The sequence below is a fragment of the Argiope bruennichi genome, chromosome 5 (assembly GCF_947563725.1).
Source record: "Argiope bruennichi chromosome 5, qqArgBrue1.1, whole genome shotgun sequence".
Lineage (NCBI taxonomy): Eukaryota > Metazoa > Arthropoda > Arachnida > Araneae > Araneidae > Argiope > Argiope bruennichi.
Window position 1 is genome coordinate 61742393 of NC_079155.1, and position 21531 is coordinate 61763923.

General features: G+C 28.0%; 1 protein-coding gene across 2 annotated transcripts in view; it reads left to right on the forward strand.

Moving 5' to 3' along the window:
* LOC129968939 (LIM/homeobox protein Lhx3-like) overlaps window positions 1-2690 on the forward strand; it is a 130016-nt gene extending 127326 nt beyond the window's left edge. The window contains exon 5 of one of the 2 annotated variants that reach the window (XM_056083302.1): window positions 1867-2690. In XM_056083302.1, coding sequence (XP_055939277.1) covers window positions 1867-2252 — 386 coding nt within the window. In that variant the 3' untranslated portion in view covers window positions 2253-2690. The remainder of the gene's footprint in view (window positions 1-1866) is intronic. The other variant, XM_056083301.1, reaches the window with a different exon arrangement.
* The last annotated feature ends 18841 nt before the right edge of the window (window positions 2691-21531 follow it).

The window sequence follows — 21531 nt, forward strand, 5'->3', positions numbered from 1 at the left end:
ATACAAAAAAAAACCGTGCATGATTTTTTTTTAATTCTGGAAAATACGTACTTATTCCACCTAATATATATATATATATATATATATATATATATATATATATATATATATATATATATATATATATATATATATATATATATATATATATATATATATATTTTCAGAATTATAGTTCTTAGATAAATTTCATCTGTATTTTTTTCATTAAAACACCTTTGACTTTACCCCTAATGAAGATAAACAATATTTTATAAACATAAAATAAAAAAAAACTTGTAAAAGAGGTGTTTTGAAATCACATTTGATAACAAAAATAAAATTAATAGTTTGCTTTTTGTGTGTTTATTTATTCTTGTCAATTAAGGAAGAAAAGGAAAATTAATTGTTCATCTATAAATGTAAAGCAGTAATATATGGTCCATCCAAATAGCCCCAATATGTATTTCGAAATAAAAATTGAAGAACTCGGTAATCTTTTACTAACTGTAAAATTAGAGTCGCAAGGAAACAGCCTAAAATTGATTAGCATTTAATATTTTTCTGATTTTCCTAAGCGTGTATAATTTGATTTGAAAAAAAATGAATGAACTCAGATCCAGTGCATAACCAATTATTTATAAGAATAATTTCTCTGGAAAAATAGTTTATTTTCTATATCTTTTCGTGAAAACAGTTAAATCTTAACTTATGTGGAAATTATTATTATTATATAACTGTATTTAACTATTTATTAATATTACTGAATTTGGGATTCTTTCAAATCAGGTTTCTTATAATTTCCTAACAGATATTGTTTTAAATCAATCTTATTCTGAACTCTTTCATGTTTGAAACAATTGGAAAAATTATATACATCCATAGTTACAACCAAATAGAATGAATTCCCATAAATAAAATACCAGTTTTATTATATAATACCATCAACAACTGATAAGCCATGGATTAGAATTATAACAATTATTGACAAAGCAGGAAGAATACGGAAGCGAAAAGGAACGAGTCACCGTTATAACAAAGAAAACGGGCCCATCGCTGGCTTCGCTTTTGGTGGAACAAGTGTTTCTTTTGTGCCATTTGGTTCTATTTTTACTGCTTTTGAGGGGTTTCAAAAGTTTGCGGAAGTACGTAAAGTGAGAGTAAGGCTTCCTTTTCAAATCCTTTGTGGCATGAAAACAAGCCGTCAGTCCCATTCACGTGCAGATAGGTTTCTAGCCTTTTTTTAATATTACTTTTTATTCTCATTTCTCACACCTCCGCAAATGGTCTCTAAACAGTATTCTTTAGATTTCCACTTTGTAGTGTTTTTCTTCCATTAGCAATATTGTAATTATTTCATTAATTCGATTTACCAAAAACCTAAAAACTAATTTAATTTTTTAGCTCAGCTTTATACCCATTAATTATTTTTATATCAAAAGATTCCATTTGTTTGTTGTTGTTGTATATATATATAATATCTGTAGAATTCTAAATTTGTAGATCATTAGATCTTTTCTCGCACATTATTGTCTTTAAAAAGATAATTAATCAGAATCAAAGTTACGTTTTATTTTCCCCTTTCAACACTCTTTTATATTTTTATCCTGTCATTTAAAATTAACTAAGAAACTGTTTGAGATGTAAACCTGAATTTCGAAAAAAGGGATAATTTTTTTTATGCGAGTTAATAATTGTTTTTTATTTTCTTATAAAAAATTATTCTTTTTTTTTTTCTTTTTTTTTTGCCGACTGTTGTGTTGTCCAACTGATTATGTAATTTTCAACTTTTATTTTTCCATTGTATATTCCTGATTATGTAAAATTGTAATTACTTCATTATTACAAATAATTTTCATAAAAACCTCTTCCTTTTTTGTTTTGCAGATGACGATCTACGAGACACGTTCGGCACTCCCATGGGTAATAACTCTCAGCTTGGCGAGACGGACTCTTCCATGCGCCCTTCGCCACCGCCTCCCAATGGCTACCTGGGTCCCGGGGGTCATGCTTACCCTGGGCCTGGAACGCCTCCCTACCTGGCTGGCAGTCACAGTCCTTACCCACCTTCCTACTACTCTGATTACCACCACCCCCAGAACGGACACCTTTCCGGCCTGCCGCCGCCCCGACTACTGGGGGTGCCCCAGCCCACGGACTTGAGCGGCGGCGGTCGAAATCTCGCTTTCCCCGAATTCCCACCGAGCCCTGCGTCGTGGCTCGACGAAGTGGACGGCGGGGGAGGGGCGCCTCCTTCCGCTGCCCAGTACTGAGTCGGGGTCAAGTGAAGATGATGGGCCTGAGAAACGGATGTCGTGGCCTTCTCCGGTCGTGGTTTCCGGCAATTTTAATTGAACTCGGTTAATTAACAGCACACCGATTAGGAAATGCTGTCGAGCTTAGCTCTTCTAAGTCGAGGGTAGATAGAAATGAGGCGTAATATCTTCACCCCTTCTCCCACAAGAAGAAAAAAAAGTATGATGCATAGGATCGTCCAGATATCTTAAGATGACTGTTTCATTTCTTTTCTTTATTCATTTAACTCGCAGAATATAAAGTTACAGTTACCCTTCTCGTTAAAAGTTTAAAGTTTTCCCGAAATTAAATTTAAACTATAATTGTTTTTCAGTTTGTTTTTTAATAAAGCTATAGTTACTTTTTATTTATTTATTCAAATAATATGAAAATCTCAAAGTCTTTGTTTTCAAAATTGAAAAAAAAAAGCCACTTAAAATCAGAATAATGCGATTTTAAAAATACGATAAAACGAGGAGATTTCTAATACCTGATAAATTTTAATTACAGAATAAAAATAGTAATTTAAAAAATCGAAAAGAATGAAACAGATAAAATATAATAAATTATTTTGATAAAAAAAATTATATCAGATTTGTGTTCGGCTTCATATTTTATTTTTTTAACAAATTAAACTTAATTAAGAAAGTAAAATTTAACCCAAAGTCTTCTTTTAGTATTCTGTATTTTTATTCTATTTTATATTCTTAGCCTTTTAGGATTCTAGATTTACTTTCACGTCTTCGGCAGTTTCACAAATAAACTTCGATACTTATGGTGAAAACTTTATTATGAGCATATATGTTCAACATATTTAAAGATGCATTATAATTACATAATGCTTGTTTTTACGAAATATTTTTTTTCTTACTTAAAAATATAATTTTCAGCAAGTAAAAGGATTTTCACAAGACAGGCAAAACTTTCAAAATGTTCACGTCTAAATGTAGGTTCTATCATGCCAGTTGCTGTACGTAGTACATCTCTCATCTTCTGACAATTATAAATACTTTTCTTTTTCATTTTTATGGGCATAAAAAATTTCTTTTTCCTCCTTATATAAGATGTTCTCTCATATTCTGCATGTGCATATTTTACATATATGCTTATATAAATGATCTGCATTTCATTAAATTATTTTTCCACATAATTTAATGAGATTGCATGCCTTATGTTAGCAGATCTAGAGTAATAGATTTTTATAAAAATTATTCTTAATTTGACGAAGATTTTTGGGTAATCCTATGCTTCCAAATTCTACTTTAAAATTTAATAACATTTAAATTAGTTTTATGATTAACATTTAAAATAGTTTTATGATTTTTATTTAAAAACAAAGAGAAAAACTGTTTTCCCAACTATTTTTGCAGAAGTCAATGTTTTTCATTTTTAAAATATCTAAAAATTTCCTCATGTCATTCAGGGTAACTCCACTTTATCAGCAAAAATATTCTTTAAAAATTAATATATTATGTAAAAACTGAGTTAAGATTATCATCTCGTCAGATATTCCATTGAGACAATATAATTGGCGTATTTCAAGAAGCGAAAGAATATTTAAAACAGACCGCATTTCGAATTGATATAAGATATAACAATCATATATATTAAACATTCCTAAATAATTTCAATTTCTTTATAAAAAATATTTCGAAACTGACAAAAAAATGTTAAATTATTGTAACTATGTTAATGTGGCTCATTACAAAATTTCTATAATGAGAGTTATCCCAAGGTTTAGTTTTTCAAAGAATTCAGTACCTAAATAATTACAGCTTTAAATAAATTTTCAACTTTATAATTTTCTTGTTCTATTATTCTGAAATTAGAAAACCTAACTGATAAATCGAGATGATGGTTTAACAAAATCTGATAATTTCATTATATTTTTTCCTCCAAGAAAAACCTTTATTAAATTTATAAAAAATATTTTTATAAAGGCTGTACATATCTCATCTATAAAGTCCCGCGAATTACAACGACTTTTTAATGCAGAAAATGATTTCAGACATTGAAACACAGGGGGGTGAAATATAACATTCTATCGACGAGGAGTGCTTCACAAAGAAAGGAAACCACACTGGCTGAATGCGCTTGGAAGAAATGATAATTGTGCTTCAAAGATTAGACATCTAGCACGGCAGTAAATAAAAGTGTCGCGATGATTTTAATCGCTACCTTCCCAACTCTCAGCATAGGGACACATGATCAATGAAGTCAGTTTTAATCTGTATAAAAGATATCTAAGAAAATCAAGGACATCTTTCTTCGAAGGAACATGATGTATTTATTTTGATTTGTATACAGCATCACAAAGGAGAGCTTCATAATTGCGTTGTGGCCAGTGATTGCATATGTTATTTGTGAATAACATTTGATTTACTTGTTATTGTCTGTTTCAGTCACGAATTCATCGTAGAAGAAAAATTTGTTTCTGATTCTGACTCTAATAATATTGTGTTTACATTATGATTCCTTTTCTACTACGTGAAAATATGATACATATTTCTATATAGTAAATTAATTAATTAATTCTGGGGAAAATGTCTTAAAAGTTTATGATTAAAAACTGTATTTGTTACATATTTCAGAATCTCTTTATGGGTTATTGAAATTAATAGTTAATTAATTTCAATTATAGTTAGAAATTAATAGTTAATTAATTTAAATGTAGATAATCAATATGAGATGAATATCAACATTAACTTTATCAAATTATTAATAAATTTGAATTTCCTCTTATCTTTCCAATTTCACTAAGTAATCCTGAATCCAAAATTGTAATAATTATTTTCAGTATAATTGTATATATTGCTTAAATATAAATAAGGATTTTTTAAAGAAATAAACTATTATAAAATCTTTCATTTCTTAATAAAAGCAAGCTTAGAGCTAAATTCTAATATTTAGAATTGCTATAATTTAATTAAAAAACAATTTATGAAACATATATATGTATATTAATTTCTGTGTTTTTCTTCTCATGATGAATGAGTGACTGATTCAAATTCATTGTAATCATCGTCATTTTTCTAATACACCTGGGCACAATAAACTAGTCAATTGATACATTTGTGTTGTTTATTCTACTTAACTTTAGCTGAAATACACTATAAAACTTTTGTTGAGAGGTATTACAAATTTACGTGATATAACAATTAAACCATATAATAAAAGCAACTGCATAAGACATTTAACTACATATCATCTTGCGTTGAGACATGATGTTATAATCTTCCGGCCAAAAATAAAAGGAATTCCAAAACTATATTGGGACGATTTTTTTTTTTTTTTTTTTTTTTTTTTTTTTGGACGTACATTCTTGTAACACAGATTCCAGAAATATTGACATGGCGTTTTTCAGGTATATTATGTTAGCAGGAATTAACTTAAAGAGAAAAAAATTCATGAAATATGATTCAAAACTTCTTCCAGCAACTGCATAACAACATACATTATTTTTTGAAACTGTGAGCTTCGTATAATACATGGAAAAGTTAACTTATTGTGCATTTTTGCAAAATCGGGACTTTAAACAGAAAAGCGGGGATAAACATTTTATGATAGCAAAATGAAAATTAGAAGAAGAATTGTTTTAAGATTTCAGAATTAATAATATTTTTAAAAATTTTAGTTCGTGAAATGTAAATTTCAGCATCAAGTATAGAGAGGTTTGAAGCATTCCTTTTTTCAAAAGTGAAAATGAAGTCCTTTAACTAGAAAAACGGATCGGAAACATTCTTAGATGTTGTTAAAATATAGGGTTTATGAAAAATGTGTGACTCAGAAAAAAATCATTAATAGTAATATAATTTTCGAAAAGAGTCAATTATAAATTGCACCAATCAATACAGCTTGGTAGAAATTCATCGTAATAAATAAAATAAATTTGTTGTGAAGCAAAAAAGTGTTTATTTTCTGAAATCAAGGAGGATCCTTGTAATTTTGTTAAAAGTTAGTCGATTGTTAATTGATTATTATCGATGATAATAATCAATTAACACATTAAAATATACGCGTTGTTTAAGAATCAAAGTTTATCTAGTGAATAATAGTTTTATGCTTTATGCTTTTTTAGATAACTCAATCCACAAGGACAAATTTTCTAACATCCATCAATGAAAGTATAACTTCATGCAAATGAATTTAAAGACATTTTGTATTACTTCTATTATGTCACTAATCCCATCTTTAACATTGCTTTTTAATCAGTAAATGACTGACGAAGCATTTCATTTCAATTTAGTAATTCGAACGTGTCATTTGAATTTCTATCTTCAACTTTCAGATAGTAAAAAGCATGATTCTTTCTTTAACATAAAGTAATTTTGTCTTATTTTGAATAAATTTGCAATTAACAGTGCCTACTTATTTCCAATAGGTAAAATAAAAGCTCAAATGAGTTTCAGCTTTTTTTTTTTTTTTTGAACATTCTGTTAGTTACAGATTATTAATTATATGAAGTCACTTTAAATGAATCTTAACTAGTCGTATAATAAATAATAAGAACATTCTAATTAAATTAATATATAGCAAAATAGTATTCAAATTCATTTTGAAAGCCTATGAAAATTTATTATTAACAAATTAAAATAATCTCCCATTGTTTTGAATTCTTGCAAATCAACGCTAAATAATTAGGAAAAAAAATTATTTTTATTAATTTAAATCGAAACCTTTCAATATTATGCATAGCTCATATTAATTTCCAATTTTCTAATGGTCATCGAAAATAAGCCGAAAAACAATTATCTGATCATTTCGAAAAGTTTAATAAGTAATACTCACATTAATGTTGGCATTTCATCAATCCAAGATTTTGAATCTATATACATACGAGAGCAATAATAATAATAATAACATTTCAGTCAATTTCTAAAAGAATACTTGAAAAGTAGTGAATCCATAGCAAAGAAAATGAAAGAAGTGGGAAAGAGAAAAACTAGCTGCAATATTCTTCATCGTAAAAATTTACGAGATGAAAATTTTTAAATCTTGTATTGTACATATTTAAATTTTAATCAATAAAGTATTATTTTATTAGACTTTTACTTAAATAAATAGAAGACGTAAATTTAGTAATCTGAAAAAAAATTATATTGAAAATATAGAAAGAAAGAATTATTATAATTGCTAATTTCTTGTACAGAGAAATGGCAATAAAGTGAGGCGAAAGGGAAAAATAAAATGCATAAGCGTTTAAAAAAATCTAGTAAGTGTTCGGGTTATTTTGTTTGAGGTTCAAGACAAAAATGCCCAAATGCTGGAATTTCACGTTTTACCTTTAATTTTTTTAAAATTTGGCTCTAGAAATTACTAAATTTTGTACGTTTTCTCCCTTAACCTTTAAATTTGATATAAGATCTTTTACTTATGGATTGTTAAAGAAAGCTCGGTTAAAACTCAGGTTTTAATTTATTAATAGAGTACAGAAAAAGAATATGGTAACTTCGCTGTTATCGCAAATTAGAAAATGTAAAATAGTAATGGGAGAATAGCCCTCCTCAAAACACTTAAAACGTTGGCTTTTTTCCTTAAAAATAAATCATTATCATTAGAAATCATTCAAAGAATATGCGAGTACTTTCTCCAAATAATCGGCAAAGCATTATACTGTGAAAGAAGCGGTACAAAATTTTGTCACATTTAAAAATTGTCTTTTTGACTATTTTTTGAATCATTCAAAATTTAGTCTTTATTGGCGCCTTTTCTTTTAAAACTATGAATAGAATATTGTTTCCAATTATTACATCAATTAAATGCCAAATTTTGTGTTAGATGGAATTTGGCAGCAAAATAGAAAATTTGATTAAAAAACAATTGCTTTATGTTGAACCACTAAATTTGAAGAATTTAAATTATATAACTACTTCAAAATGTTGCACTACTAAATTAAAAAATCTTTAGTGTTTTGAAAGCAAAAAGAGTTCAAAATTCTAAGAAATTATGATGTTAAAATATAAATATTTTATAACTAAATATTATCGCTCAAACTTCTTAATGATATGAACAAAGAAAATAGTCAATTGCAAAAACCAAATGCCACATTTTACTTTGCAATTAAAAATAAATAAAGTACGCATAGAATAACTAAAAAGAACAATCTATGTGACCGTGTCTCCCTGCTAATATGGGTATTGCAATCTGCGTAAATAGCCCCTTTTTATGAGTGACTCACGAACAGCCCCTTCTCTGAAGAGGCATACACCTTCATCGGTGACTGATAAGTACACATGCATGTGATGTCCCTATCCAGAGAGGGGAAGGGATACAGTTCATACCTAAAGATACTTAAAAGATGTTTTAAATAAAATGTTTTCCTTAGAAGTATATTAAACATAATTTATTATAGTTTAATAAAGTAACTGCCTAATTCATAATGAAAAAAATATCGACCATGATGCCTTTTCTTTAATCATAGCAAGGAATAAAGCGATTCGTTTTTGTTCTTTTTTAAATCGATAAATCTATTTTCTTGAAACAAGATATTAAGGAAAAGAATAATGAATTAAAGCTAGAGTATCTTGCTGAATTAGCAAAATTCCAAAAGATGATTAGGATAGAAAATCCTAAAATGAACCCTTCTAAAGATTTTCTGTATTATAAATGAAAGTTCACTTTTAATTAAGGATTCCTATTAACCTCCAAACTAAAAAGTAAATATTTTTCTAACATTTCATACCACATTTTGTTTCTCACTCGATATTAATTTGAAAACTAATTTTTAATGATGAACTTCCGATCTACTCATTTTGTAAGTCAATAGGATATATGCATTCAAAAAAGAATATTTAATGAACCTAGAATGTTTCTGATTAAATTTTTAATTATAACAAAATGAAGTTGTTTGGTAGAAATATTGATCATTAAAATCATTTACTTTAAACCTGCAAAATAAATTCATTTTATAAGAATACTCATCAAATACGAAACTAACCAATGTAATGATAATGATATGATAAATAAAGATCAAAATTAAAATAAAAACCTATTTTGTGATTGAGAGAGTTAAATTATATATAAAAGATAAAAATAATATAACAACTGGTTTATACAATAATTCGGTAGCTATTTCTGAGGAAATTAGAATTTTCCCAGTAGTTAATTAAGTTTGGATATCACTTTTTCATTTTAAAACTCAAGTTGTCAGATATATGAATAGATATGCAATATCATTCGCACCAAACCAGCCCTTATTACAGTGTATTTAAAGATTTCAGAAAAGAGTTTAGAGCTCACACAATAAAAGAATTCGTCAGACAAACGAAATGACCATAGTGACTTATTTAAAAAGCTATCGGTCGAGAAACGTAACTTAATTTATCCTACTACTGAAGCAAATTAAAAAGAATACATGACGGGTATCTAAGCATGAGATATCATATTGTTACGGAAAAAAAAAATCCGAAATCTGAATCTTGGATTGTGCGGTGGGAAGTCCAACTGGTTCAGTATCAAATAATAACTTATTATTGACAAAAACACGAATATGCAATAGTAAAATACGGAAAAATACACAAACGGCGCTTGCAGTAAACAGTAATATACAAGCATCAAATCAGTAATAAACAACTCAAAGAGAGCTAGCTCACCGGAGAGAAATTTCGTTCAATTACCTATGTCTCCCCTCTGGTATAATTTCTCGGCTTTTTTATAATTTCTGTGACAGGATCCTTTGCTATTGTAACAGTTCAAAAGTGTTGGATTGGTGTCTAATAATTCTTTGCTTTCTCCAGATCAAGATGCATGCGAAAGACTTTTCCTTGGTGAATCTATATTCTGGTTGTGAAATAACACAACCGATTTGTATGCTGACCTTTAATAATTAAGAATTTCTCTAAATCTAATTAAAAGTAGCACATAAATTTGAGTTGGGCATGAATATGAGTGCTAACAGAAGTAAATAAAATTCTTCTTCATGTCGTAAAATAATTTGAATCAATGAGTTGAAACGACATAAGATTTCCATTGTGCACAAAAGGTTAAAAAAATGATCATTAGATATTATTTTAACATGTGAGTGAAACAAAATAGCTATCTTTGAAACAAAATCTTCAATGAATTTCATTCAAAATTTGTGGATTTTTGCAAACGATATTATATTTTTGAGTAGATTTCAACAGAAATAAACTCTTTTCCATGAATTGTATTGTTTTCTATTCTGACGAATAAAGCTCTATTCGATAAACACAAATAAGTAAATTTAAAAATGTAAGATTGATCAATAATTTTTCGAAAAATAGAATTTCAAAGGAAAAATTCACATAGAAATACTTGTTTTTAATATTAAATATATATTTTTTTTTCAAAAACCAAATGGGAAGACAAAAAAAATTGAAAATGAAGCTCTCTTAACAAATAATTATTAACAGCAATATTTTTCATAAAAGTAATTTTACTAATTTTATCAAAAATGTTTGAAGGACTTCATTTCGAAAAACTACCATGTTTCCAGGGTGATGCATTATATCTGGTTAATGTGTAAAGGAAAAATCAAAATACCATGTTGTTAATTAAACATGAAAAATTATTGAGTAAAAAGTTTTTCTATGCAATAAATCAATAAGAGTTACGCAATAAATTAAATAGTAAAAATTTCGAACAAAATATAAGGATTTGTATTTGTATTCCGAATTAAATATAGCGTCTGATATCGTTTTAAAATAAACAACATTTTCAGTCGGATCATTTGATGCCCAAATCTAAAGATTTTTTATATGCAATTACCATACTATATATATTTAATGATAATTTAAAACTTAATTGATTTCCTAATTTTTATGTTAAATTAGCTCATGTTAATTTCGATGTGAAATGTCCTCTTATTTCCTAATCCAATTCCCAGTTTTTTTAAAATTATTTTGCATTTTTTTCACGCTACGAGCGAAGGAGGAGAAAATCCCTAACAGTTGCATATTCTTTTAAAGATACCTGAAATTAACTTTCCTTAGTCTGTACAGGTCAAAGAAGGTCCTATCAAAATCTCTTATTAAATCACTGGGGAGAAAAATTACTGTCACTTTACTATTGCAGCTCTATGTAAATAGACTTCAAATTATTATCGTCAATCTCCTGCACAAATTATGGCTATAGTGGTGAATTAAATCGAAGTTAAATTTCAAAAATGTTTTCTTTTCACCCACGCATTTGCAAAAGTGTGTGTGTGCGTGTGTGTGTGTGTGTGTGTGTGTGTGTGCGCGCGCGCATGAGAGAAGCACAACGTTTCTAAGTTGATATCGGTAACTTTAAGGGGTTGTACTTCTGTTTTCTGAATCGCTATATCAAGTGTGATTTAGAAAGAAAAAAAAAAAGATGTAGAAATTCACCTCCTGTGAGAAAACTGAGCTTTCTTTTAATTATTATCCTTTTGTAATTATTTCAAATGATATCATATTCACATAACAATGGTAGCATGTAACTGCTGTGTTATCACTTCTTCATTCTATTTTCTTCCCCGAAGATCTCTACAAATTCCAAAATTAGATCGGTGCGACCGCTTATTGTATATAAAATGAGTATAAACTGATTCATTGCTCTATTTTTCGTTTTAAGTACAACACATGCCAGATTTTACAAATTTTAGAGTTTGTTAAATGCCACAAACAAGATGTTTTCGTTACCTGAACTCACTGTAGTTGGTGAATCGATTGCCAATGATAATGAATTTAATCGTTCCCTACTCAAGCACCACATCACGTTTCAATTCAAGCCGTTTAACGCCCACTCCTTTAGGGGCTTTTTTCTAATCGTTTCAAATCCTAATGAATGTCGCATCAAATTTTGTTCGAATCGCGTTATAGAAAATGCGAATATACTGCATTCAAATAAATTCATAGAATTTCTACTTCATACACTTAATTGAAATGGCTCTTTATTTTGTATTTACATAATGGCGTGTTGCTAAGGGTTAATTTTATGTCATGATTAGAGAAACTCAAATTTATTCAAAAACAGTTTTCCACTCCACCTGAAGTGGAAGACTTTTAATGAAGTTGTTATTTTTTCTCGTTCCTAAAAAAAGTTTTGTAGAAAATTTTATTTTAATTTCTCATGAAATGTTTAAGTGCATCATCTTCAAACAAGCGTCCATAATTTGAATTCTATTTCAAACGATTTAGTGATTATTACATAAGAAGATATTCCGAATCAGTTTATTCTACTGGAAATTTATTTTACTCTTAAAATCTGAAATAAATATGTAATTTAATATTTACGGATGCGTAAATATTAAATTTCCATTTTATTTCCAAATGTATTATATAAATATGTTTAAATTTTCTTTTTACTTTTTAATACATCTATTTTCTGAGACATTTTTACATCAAAACAGCAATGAAGCTTAACAATGAAATATTAATGAAATAAAATAAAAGTATCGAAATTCTGAAATAGGGATATTCTGTAACTCAACGAAAAGAAACTATCTTAACTGATTACTGCTTAACTACTATCTTTAGAATTGAATCAAAATATGATATAGCTTTTACTTAATTGTCTCATGTAAAAAAAAAAAAACATTTGAAATTATTAATGTTTTTAAGCAAAATATTAAGGAAAAAATATTGAGGAAAAATAATAAAATATATACGTATATATTACATGTTCTTCGTTTTTTCATGCTGTTATTTTCTTCATCAAAAGCTTAATGTGTGGTAAAAATGTAAATACATTTGAATCAGCAAACATTTGATTTATTTTTTTTCTAATAGAATTTTCGGGAACTTGCATTAATTTTCCTAAAATAAGCCCTTTTATTTAAATTTCTAATAAATTTAATTAAAAAATTTAGTAAAAAAGTGTAATGTAAAAATGTAGTAAAAAAATTAAATGCATTTGCACAAAAAATTAATAGAAAAGAAACACTGCATAATTCACAAAAATTAATAAAAACATAATAAATTAATTAAAACAAAAAGAAGAATAACAGAATTTTATTAAATAAACTATAAACTATAGTAGTTAGTCTATTTGCAAAAAATCATTCGAATATTTGCTCTGATAAGAAAAATAGCAGAATTACAAAGACTTCCAAAAGTGCTCATTTTATCATAACTGTGTTATTTCAAATTTCGAATATATACTCTATTAAATGAATTAAAAAAGTAGATACACAAAAGTTGATATAAAAAAACTATTTAATTGATACTCATTCATTTTAAACAATTAATTAATATTAAAGCTTTTGATAACTGCATTGAAAATTCAAAGATAATTAAAATTAGAATTTATAATAAAATAAATAACAAGATTAGAAAATATGTATCTTCATTCAAACAATTTATTTAAACAAACAGAATTAAATTTCATTAATTATTGTAACAAAATATTCCAACTCTGTTTGCTTCTCTCTGAAGTGTAATAACTGAATAAATGAATTGATAGAATAAAACTCTTATTATAATCGAACCACAGTAAATCATAAAGAATGATGGATATTTGCTAAAATAAGCCCATTACATCGTATTTTTATCATAATTTAGAATAACAAGAGGAAATATTGCTTACCTTTTCCAATCTTCTAGAAAAACTCCCAAGGTTGTTATGAAACTGCTGTTGAAATTGAAAATGACTTCTAGCTTATCTCTCTCTCTCTCTCTCTCTCTCTATATATATATATATATATATATATATATATATATATATATATATATATATATATATATATATATATATATATATATATATATATATATATATATATATATATATATATATATAAATATATATATATATATATATATATATTAAAATAATTAATAAAAAAAAGAAGGCATTTCAAAATTGTTAAACAAAGAAATGCTAAAATGTCTACAGAAATCAAAACGAAATCAAGATATTAGATTTGAGATAGCAATTTTCACAGTCTTTAAATTAGCACTATACTGAATTTTTACGAACAAAAAAAATGTTTAAAATTCTTTCCCGCGCGGAGTTGAGAGTTTGACAGCTGTGTAAAAAACTAAAAAGCGAGATTTATTCAATTAATTATAAACGGAAAAGATAAATAGAACATTTAATTTTATTCTTCGTGTTGTAATTACTTGTAAGTTAGAAACAAAAAATATGAGTTAATATTTGATGAGCAATTAATAAATAATTATTCTCTTTTCACTATTATCAATAACCATTAATTATCAATTGATTTTAAATGTCGTTTTTAAAAAGATAATTCGATATAATTTGTATTTTTCTTTAAAACTTAATGGATTTCCGGAACCGAAAAAATTATTAAATATCTTATTTTTAATTCATAAATATTTTGTTTCAAGATATATACATGAAAAAACTTTTTTATAACATTTAGTTTAGCATTTCATCTAAAAATCGTTTCCATCCAATGATAAAATGCGAAATATGGAAGTTTAATTCTTTAATCATATGATTAAATATTTATTCAGAGTTATTTAAAATTATTATTCTATTTGCTATTTGCATATTTCGAAATTAAATTAACGCTGTTCATTTGACATATATTAGAAGTGCATAAATTAATTTAGTTGGACAAATAAAATGAAATTAAATGGTTCTCATATCTAAAATTATATACTGTAAAGCTGTGGCAATCTCAAAATGTGTGAATTATTAGTTCGAAAGCAAAGTTAAATAAAAATAATTAGCCTATGATGACAAACAAAACATTTTATCTGGTTTTTGTAACACTGGTTTTTAAACAATATTCGTCTTCGTTAGAGCACTATCATCAGAAAGAAACCAAATTTCGTAAGCCAAAGCATGGATATAGTCCGAAAAATTCATTTATATATTTTTTTTAAAAAATTGAGCTAATGCAAATCAGATTAAAGTATCTGTATTTCGATTTTGCAATTAAGATGGAGTATAGATACAGAATTTCTATACATACCATGTAATTGAGAAATTATGAAATGATGGATAACTATTATTTTGAAGAGATATGGAATTGGAAAAGTGGTTCGGTTTTCTTAATAAATGGATTTTTATAACTTGCTGCATTTTCTCTCGTAAAACCAGATTCCATTCAATGGCTAACAAATTCATGTATAACATTTAGGCGCGTATCTGAAGAAATTACTAAACAATAGAACATTAAAAAAAAATAGGCTTGGGAAAATTTTTCCTTATATTTTACTGAAGAAATAATGAAAATAAGAAAAGAATACCAAAGGAATAATACGAAAATTGAGCTTAAGGACAAATATATCTGTATTTAAAAAAAGAAAAGAAAAGGAAAACTTTTTTTTTTCTGCAGTTTTATTTTCATCGTCTGGAACATCACCCCAGGGGGAAAATTCGAACACACGTTGTAATGAGTAGCTTCATGCTAATGAATTTCCGCATACGGCTCATTTGTGCTGCCTCCACATAAAGCTTTTTATAATTTATTCCAGTGGCTCTTCCCTCTTTTTTTTTTTGTTGCTCTACCCCCTAACATATCAACTTTAAAAAAAAGAAGAAGAAGAAGAAAACTCTACTTCTCCTTGCCTCCACTGTTCTCTTAAAACAGAAACGTGCGGATAAAAAAAAAAAAAAAATGGCGTACATTCTTAAGTCCTCGGGATGTTGGGAATTGCTACGGAAAACAATAATTAATTTTTTTGACGTGTTCATTTGCTGTTTTTCTCATGGCAGGGTAAGGAAAGAGAAAGAAAAAAGATAATTTTTTCCCCTCCTCAGGCGGACAATTTTTGGTTGTTCTAATGTTAAAAAGTTTCTTTACAAAAAGATTAATTACATTCCTTGCGAATTAATTTCAGAAGTAATTTACGGTGGAACGTCGAGTTCTGGAGATGGGGGATTTGTGACACTGCAGAATATTTACTCCTCTCTGTCTATCTTCAAATATATTCTTCGTATACAGGGTAAGGGGATTTTTTTATTCTTCCATCTTTGTAGCTGAAGAATAGAAGAAAAGTGAAAAAAAAAGAAGAAAAAGAAAAAAAAAAGAACATGAATAATATGACGTTTATTAATAAATTCTTTGGAGGTTTCGAATTAAAAGATAACTTTTTAAAACAAAAGAAACATGTTACGTACTATGCAATAAAATTCCAAATCGTACTACGAATCAATTTGCATATATTTGTATAATCTATACATATTTTTGTGTTTTAGCAGTATAGTTATATTGGAATCCAATAATTACAACAGTTTATTATAACAAGTGACATGGTTATTTCAATGGCAAAATAATAATAATAATATTCCATAGCAAATGCATATATTATAATAGAATATTAATTCATATTCACGGAATACTATGTCAAAAATGATGTATTACTTCAAATTTAGAATTTATAGTTTCTTTTCCTAAAAAGAAAAAGGGCGTGTGGCTTCGCAACAAAATATTTTACAACAAAAAGGAAACTATGCTTAGCGATATATTATGTTTACTGTGTGATGCCACATAAATTGATTTTCACTGTACAAAAATGGTTGATAAATTTTTCTTCTAGAACTGCTTTGTTGACCTTCTTATTTAAGTGAATTTAGAAATTAGTATAAATCCTAACTAATAATAAAAGTAAGTGTTTGCATTCTACAAAGAAAACCAATCGACTTAGATTTACAATATTTGGTATAAACATTCTTTAAAAATTGAGAATATGCATTTCGGTGTGATATTTTCGAAATTACTTAAAGAAAATTAACTTTCTTTCTTACTTTCGAAATTACTTACTTACTTACTTACTATTTCAAAATTTAATTACTTAAAATTTAAGCAAAAATATAATGAAATTTTTTAGAGATAATTGTCGAAAATATTATTGATAAAATTCATTTTCACGCTACCTAAAATTTTAAAAAATTATCTTATTAACTATATCAGTTTAACTGTGATCCGATTTTGCTTCTAATTTTATTAAATCTTTGAAATTCAAACCTTTTTTATAGTCAGTATAAGTATTTAAATATGACTTTTTTTTTTCTATTATTTAAAATAAAATTCTAAAATGAAAATTCTGCCTCTTTTTTTAAAAAATACTCTTAGATAAAATCATAAAGCATTACACTTTCTTTTTCTTTTTTTGTTTCACCAAGGTTGTTTTTTTTAAGTCAAAAAAAAAATTAAGATATTATTCTCGGAAATATAAATTGATATCAGTAAGTTGACGATAATGTGTTTTTTTTTTCAGTTTCTTTGATAACATATTTTTATTCCCCTAAAATGCCCCGTCATATCTTAATGTTAGAATCGTTTACATATTATAACGGAAAACTACTTTTCCGGTGGATGTGCTGTGATAAGTCCAACAAGTTCAGGAATGGATAAGGACGCTTTATTTTGCACGGAAACGCGGAACACAAACGAATCGTACACAAAGCAGTACTTACACAAATCGACAACACACAAGCAACAAATTGTTATGAAACAATCGCAACAACATAAAGAGCTTGAGAAAATTACCTGCATATCAACAATGCATTGAGGGAATTCACTCGACTCGGTTAACTGGATTCTCTAGATTAAACTTGCACCTCTCATTTGCGAACAATATTCCTCATCAAATATATATGGCATCGAATATTTTAGAACAAATGTTGGAACTTCAATCGTATGGAGATATTGCCAGGATTTTCGAATATTCGGGAACCTACATATTTGTAGAAAATGTTGCCGATTTCGCCACCAAGGTCGGGGGCCATAAACTCGGCATTTATTCAACATCCTTTAGAACTATCGGTAAAATTCTCTTCTTTACTTGGAAATTGACTGTTCAGGGAAGCAATATTACAGATTCCCAACAATACATAACATAAGGAATAAGAAAGTGAATTCGGCGTAGAAAATAGATCTTGGACGGATGGACAGTCGCATTACAACACTGATGCTACCAGTGCTGTTTATACATACAGGGGTGTTTGTGGGACCCCAAAAAATCCCCTGAAACTTTTACGGACTTACTACCGGCATTTTGGAGTTTCGAGAAGGGGGGGGGGGAGAAATGAAAAATTACAATTATGAAGTATTGAATGACCTAATTATAAAAGTTCAATGAATTACTTTTTTTGCAAAATTAATAACCATAAATTTTCAAACATATAAACTACTATATTTTATGCAAATATTTTAAATTACCTGAATTAATTCTTTGAAAAAAAAATTATCTAATTTCTGCTGCTTTTTTTTTATTTTCTGATGTTTTTGGGCTTGTCTTTCTTTTGTGGTGAACTTCATAATTGCAGGAAGGTTGACTTTTATTTTCCTCATTTACAGTTGAAGAAATTTCCTCGAGAACTGCACATGCAGAGGTAGAAGCAGTTTGCTTTTCTAGCTAATGTAGAAGGTTTTTCAGAGACTTTTATAGGTGACTCATCTGAAATACATGTTTTTAAGTCCTCTTGATATGTTTTCCAACTTCTGTTCATATTTAGTAAGATATCTTTGTGAATTGGATCAGTCATTGGATTTTTTGAGCCATATTTTTCACATGAGGTTTCTTTAGAAGCCATTAAATCATATTTAATAGTCTGCACTGCATCTAGGGAATCAATCTTAAGAGAGGTTCTATAGTCAGTGACAAGTGTATCCATTAAGTTGAATGCACTTTCCACTAATGGGCCATGGAAGCAGCTAAGGCAGGCTTTGACCAATTTAGCCAATGTAGGATACTTATAATCATTTGTGAAATCATCTTTTAAATTAAAAACTTTAGACCAATATTTATCAATTGTACACTTGACTTGATTTCCACTTTCATCAGATGTGTAGAGCATTTCTTTGGTGATATCAATATCAATCTGGTATAACCTTATTTCAGCTCCTACTTTTGACTTTTCATTATCACTAAAAATATGGGACATAAAAGATGATAATTTTTCAAAAGCTAATATTGTACTGGTTTTACCTCTTAGCTCTGGATCTAATGCTGTAAAACTAATTAGATATGAATTTTTAAAGGGTAATTTCTGTTTCATATGCTGAAATTTCTAAATGAAATTCTCTTGCGTACATAAATAAAAAAATATTTCAATAAGCGAAACGAAAAATTTACACGTGCATCAATAAATGAAACGAAAATTTTACACAGCGGAGAAAAAAAAGTTGCGAAGCGATCAATGACAAATAGCTAATACGGCGAAAAATCCCCCTTCTCTACTTATTGGCGCCACGCCAGGAGAGATAAGACCTTTGAACCCAGAGTCACGTTATCGCACATCTGGTCGAACGAAGTCTCCCCCTTTTTTTTCTGCCGCGCCTACTTGCCGAAAAGAATCCTGAAGAGAATGTCCGAGAACCGGGGGAATGAGTCATAACTCGAAATAAGGAAAGAACAAAAAAGAAGTTTTTTCACGCATTATCACTGCCTTTGGAGAAAGAAAGGAAAAGTTTTCACCACACACACTGACCTTGCGTTTTCTGCTTTAAAAGCAAACAAAATTACCCAGATCAAAATAAATAATTCATTATTATTCCTACTACCTTTTGAACGACGATCCCCGGAAATTCCGGGGATCGAAGTTCAAAATCCCCGGAATTCCGGGGTTTCCCCGGAGCACAAACACCCCTGTACATATAATGAGCAAGTAAGCACAATGTTGTTAAAACAAGACACCTTAAATTACTACAATTATTTGAAGTTTAAATATCTAGGGAGACTATAAAATCAATTTATATGCTCGAAAGTATCTGTAACTAAAAATAATGAGCGAAATGAAATCAAATTTCATATGCAAATTGCAGAATACACGCAGAGATCAATTTATATACTCGAAAGTGTCTGCAACTAAAAATAATGAGCGAAATGAAATCAAATTTCATATGCAAATTGCAGAATACATGCGGAGATGAATTTATATGCTCGAAAGTATCTGCAACTAAAAATAATGAGCGAAATGAAATCAAATTTCATATGCAAATTGCAGAATACACACGGAGATCATTTCAGAAAAGAAGAAAAAAAATGTACCAAAAATTACAAATGTAATATTTTGCATATAGAAAGATCAACATATTGAAAATATTGCACGTGGGAAGCGGATTCTAATTTTGACTGAAAAATATTATTTGTTATGTATTTCATACTGTATGTCATTCATTTTTGTAAATGCATATTTCCAACATTTAATCATAAAGAGATTTTGCGTAATTCATTTTCTGAGCGTTCATTCTAATTATTGATCTATATGCGTTATGACAATTCCAATCTCCTCCAACCTATTAATAATTTCTGTGAGCAATTTTGCAATGCTTTATAGTTTATATGATTAATTCAAAAAATTAAATGCACTTTTTTCCTTCGAAATTTAGAATTCTAAATAACCTATGCATATATTTTCATGTTATTTACATCCACAATTAATATTCAACTTATATTTAAATTTCTTGGAAAAAGTAATATAATCTTATGTCATTCTGATTTATTAAAAGTGCAAATGAATCAATTATCTTGTTTAGGCTGGTAGGACACTCATTCTACTTAACATTCCACCGAAAAGTTATCAAATGGAGCAATGTGAATTTGCACGTAACTAAGACTTTTTAAAAAATTTTGATTAATATTCCCTTCTAGCAATATCGAGATACTTTGGAATTGAATTAGAAACATTTTAATTCTTTGCTGCTCCTACAATTTACTATTTCCTAAAAATATTTTTGAGTTTGTTTGCTTTTTGCAATATGGAATGTCTTTCGAAAGAAATAAAACAATTTTTTCGAAATAATTACTCGCAAGAAAAATTTGAATTAAATCTTTTTTATTATCTCCTAATTTATATCAAAATCAAATTTTCATAATAAATATGGTCCCCCTGAAACTTTCTCGTACATTCTCCAATAAAGACATTATCCCCTTCCCAGCCACCCCATACCTTTACCACTCATTGGTAAACAGAAGTTACGATAGAGCCTATCAGCGTGATTATGTTTGGAATTGATTCTTGGGATCCATTTAATTCATAAACACCAGAAAATCGAATTTTCCTTTTTCCAACCAATTGTAATCAAAATTGTCGTACAACTACAATTGTAGTCGCAAGATCGTATAGGAAATTTCATATATTTAAGTCATAGCATTTTTGACTAATCGCGTTTACATGCATACGCGTAAAGACTGACAGGCGGTCAATCTTTTGACGGATTTGATAAAAAAAATTTTTCAAACTAAGATATATACTTTAGATGCTAAAACTACTACTTCATTGATCCAAGTTCTTGCGGTTTTAAATTAGTGCGTCCACATGTATGAGAGTACAAACTGACAAACGTTCAACCTCTTCTAGGATTAGGTTCAAAATTTGATATGTATCTTCATACACTTCAGCTGTTGCACAAAACCA